Source organism: Physella acuta, unplaced genomic scaffold (genome assembly GCF_028476545.2).
Source record: "Physella acuta isolate Inbredline_101_S28 unplaced genomic scaffold, ASM2847654v3 ptg000010l, whole genome shotgun sequence".
Classification (NCBI taxonomy): Eukaryota; Metazoa; Mollusca; class Gastropoda; family Physidae; genus Physella; species Physella acuta.
The window spans coordinates 282,519-286,134 of NW_026731530.1; the positions used below are offsets into that span (position 1 = coordinate 282,519).

A 3,616-nucleotide genomic window follows, 5' to 3' on the forward strand; every position below is an offset into this window, starting at 1 on the left:
TTTTTATTCGTTTCGGCATCTTAAGGGGAATTTGATTGACGTCCAATGAAGTTTTAGGGAACGACAATCAGTGTAATTGTTAATTTTTTTCCAGACTGTCGCACACACAAACACACACGCATATATATAAATATATATATATATATATATATATATATATATATATATATATATATATATATATATATATATATATATATATATATATATATATATATATGTGGGGGGGAGGCGCCAAACTGAAAGTTCGCCCCGGGCGCCGGGAGGCGTCGCTACGCCTCTGAAGGGGGGTGACGGGATGGGGGGTGGGGGGGAGGGGCTGATGAAGAAAAGTCGATTCCTTAAACTTATCCGTAGATTATATCCTTGTGGAATTTTTTTAAATCACTTGTTATATAGTTTTAAAATGCCTAGTTATCAACGTTTATAAACATTAATATATGCATGTTCTTAATAAATATAGATATCTATGTGTTGTTTGTGAAAGGGGCATAACCATTGTAAGATAGCGAAATAAACAAGGAGCTTTCAGTTTGAGTAAAATATCAACCAATCAACGCCGAGAGTTTATCTAAAATTCTGGGAAACACCAGATCTTTAAACCTCATGGCTGACGTGTCAAGGACAGGGGTGTTCCCGTTATACCGGAAGTGGTGTATTAGTACCAGCTCGGCCCCAATCTGCGTGTGAGTAGCGTCGTGACGGTGTTCGCGCGTGTAGTGTATCCCGGCGTACAGGATCAGTTCCGGTCTGACCATCGTTTTGGAGCGACCCAGGTACTTGTAAGTCTCATTGACTCTTCGAACGTGAAGAAAAGGCAAAATCTGGTATCGTCGGATCAGGTAATCGTCTTTCGCCGAAACGGAGAAGTTCTTCTTCACCATATCCCACACCTCCGACGACAACACTCCGTAGAAGTTGGAAGTCTCAAAAGTCAAAGACCCCAAGGGTTGAACGATGTTCCCCGTGGTTTTTGTAATGGTGACGCTTTCTTTTTTGTAATTTTCTTCCGCGATGGCTATGACGTCAGACAGCGTGTTGTGACGTATGGGAACGATGAACTCGTCCATGTCGTGAATGATGACGTATTTGGATACGTTGCGGTTGCGGTAGACGCAGTCGTTGATGGCGAGGACTTGAGCGAAGTACCAGATCTCCAGGCTCGGCAGCGACCACTGGTGAACCGTTAGGATACCTTCACGTATATAATGACGTAACACTTTATCCGTCTCATTACTGACGCTATAATTATACAGGTGAAAATGTTGAATGCCTAAAAATCTGTGAAATTCAATGTTTTGGATGATTTGTGAAGGATTTTTGAAGTTGAACAAGACGGAATAACACGTGGTGAAAACATGGAGTTGGGGGGCGGGGTAGTTCACCACAAGCTGATTGGTGGGAACTTCTGACGAATCAAATACGATGGAGACGTGGTCCGGATGTTGATTGTTGTCTAGTGTGCATTCGTAATTCACACTTCGGTACCTGGGGAAAAGAAAAATTAAACTTTAATCACTGATTTAACGATCCAGCACATAGATCAATGATTGATATATTTCCTTAAGCTTTCCGTGTTCTCAGAATCATATCCTTCGCACAGCCGAAGAAAAACTAGGTTGGGGTTGAGTTTGAGGTAAACGGTAGGTTAAAATGTTGAAATATCGAGATTCCGTTGAAAGCAATGACATAAACATCACCCTCGATTATCAAATTAAATATCACAATTTCCTTTTCGTCACTAACGAGCTAGATTCTTTTAAAAATGAAACGATATAGACACATATTCACACGAATATTAAGATCACTATTATCTAGATAAAACGCGAATGCTAACCCAAAAGTCTCGAGTTCGGATCCCGCGATGTAGGAAGTCCCTGTATCCACCCAGATCAAATACTTCAGGCTCATGTTAGGGTGACTAAGGCGGTTAGGTATAGAGGTGATCACGCTATTGAAACAGATTAATTCTACTTCACCTGCCCCATGTGCCTTAGGCGGGTACGTGTTAAAGATGATGACAAGCAGATGTACATTGTAAAAAAAAAATAGAAATTTTCCTTTTAAAAAAGAGTTCGAAATTTTAAAAATATTGATTTATTGAAATTCGTTAATTTTTTTTAAAAAAAAACTCTTTTACCTCTTAAAATGGTGATCTGGCAACAATATCTTCTTCCCGCCGATCAGCCGACTGGAGCCGTTCTCCCAAATCTGGCAGAAGACGGGCGTATTTGTTTCGTTGTTCTCTATAGCCATGACCCGCAGGAACCTGATGCCGTTCAGAGTGTCGTAGAAGGCAGAATACACCCAGCACTGATGGCTGCCGATTGGCTGGAAGTTACCGTCATCTCCAGCTGACCCACGCTGACCCGTAGGGTTGACCCTGGTGATATAATGATGACCCGTGATAATTAGGTACGAAAATTAAGTTGTGTTAGAATTAATTTGGACATGCACAAAATGAACAGATTTAGATACTAGAACTAAGAAGACAAAGGAGGGGACGATGTGGCCGAGCGGTAGAGCGTTGAACTGCTAACCCGAAAGTCACGAATCAATGGAAAGTCCCCGAATCCACCCACCTCTGATGGGTACTTAAATCACGTTAGGGAAAGTAAAGGTGGCTGGGTACACATCCCTTGATAAGCCGAGGTCAAGAAATATATGAACTCTGCCTCAACTGCCCGATGGATCGCTAGGTCTAAAGAGGAATCTTTATTTTTTTTTTACTTTTACACTTAGAATGATGTATCGTACAAAATACATGCCGATGGACAAAATAGTAGCTGAACTGTCCTGGGACTGAAATGATAGGAGATTAGAGGGGGGGGAGGGTTGACTGAAGTATAACATAAAGTGTGAGGTTTTATTTTATCCACAGATGTCGATTTACCTGACCGATGTTTGGACTGTGTTGTTGGATCTAATCAGTTGAGGTGCCATGTTGTTGTTTACTTCCCGTCCTCCTACATCCGGCCTGTCTGCCGGCCCTCTTACATCCGGCCTGTCTGCCGGTCCTCTAACTTCCGGTCCATCTGCCGGTCCTCTTACATGCGGCCCATCTGCCGGTCCTCTTATATCCGGCCCATCTGCCGGTCCTCTTACATCCGGCCTGTCTGCCGGCCGAAAACCGTGCAGCTCTCTGGACTCACGGCTCAGCGTGACGACAGTCTTGAAGCGCAGGCCAAAGGTCAAGGCCAGCACGACGACGCACGTGACGACCAGGAACTTGCACCTGGATCGGATCATCGAGGAGCACCAACAGCCTTTCCAGCACGGCATCTCTCGTGGGTTGTGTCCCCTGTGGAGTTATAGAAATTATCTCCCGCAGGTTCGTGGGTTGTGTCCCCTGTGGAGTTATAGAAAACTAATTATATTTATACTGTCTAATTGTTGTGCTCTTTCTATCATCGTAAAAACGCTGGCGTTTTACAACTACACCCCTCCAGCGAACCTGGTATCGGCGCCCCCCTTCCTCCACCCCTTCCATTGGTTTAAGACATCCCATTTTTTTTATTTTCAATTGATATAATACGTTTTGAAACAGTGATTTATCGTAATATATATTAAGATATTAAACATGTTTTAAAAAAACAAAACATGCCGACTTGTTGGT

General features: G+C 42.8%; 1 protein-coding gene across 1 annotated transcript; it reads right to left on the reverse strand.

The window, feature by feature from the left end:
- Positions 1-414: 414 nt before the first annotated feature.
- LOC131930916 (beta-1,4-galactosyltransferase galt-1-like) lies at positions 415-3,300 on the reverse strand. Its single transcript, XM_059287614.1, has 3 exons — positions 2,894-3,300; positions 2,141-2,383; positions 415-1,488 (listed from the first exon to the last, which is right to left on the reverse strand). Exons 1-3 carry the CDS (start codon positions 3,280-3,282, stop codon positions 546-548), a joined length of 1,575 nt encoding a protein of 524 aa, XP_059143597.1. The 5' UTR covers positions 3,283-3,300; the 3' UTR covers positions 415-545.
- Positions 3,301-3,616: the final 316 nt, after the last annotated feature.

Excerpts from the sequence above, each read along its gene's own strand:
- LOC131930916 (XM_059287614.1), bottom strand. The coding sequence starts at position 3,282 with ATGCCGTGCTGGAAAGGCTGTTGGTGCTCCTCGATGATCCGATCCAGG. Across the intron at positions 2,384-2,893 it reads ACAGTCCAAACATCGGTCAG|GGTCAACCCTACGGGTCAGC; the intron begins GTAAATCGACAT and ends TTATATCACCAG. Across the intron at positions 1,489-2,140 it reads CCAGATCACCATTTTAAGAG|GTACCGAAGTGTGAATTACG; the intron begins GTAAAAGAGTTT and ends TCTTTTCCCCAG.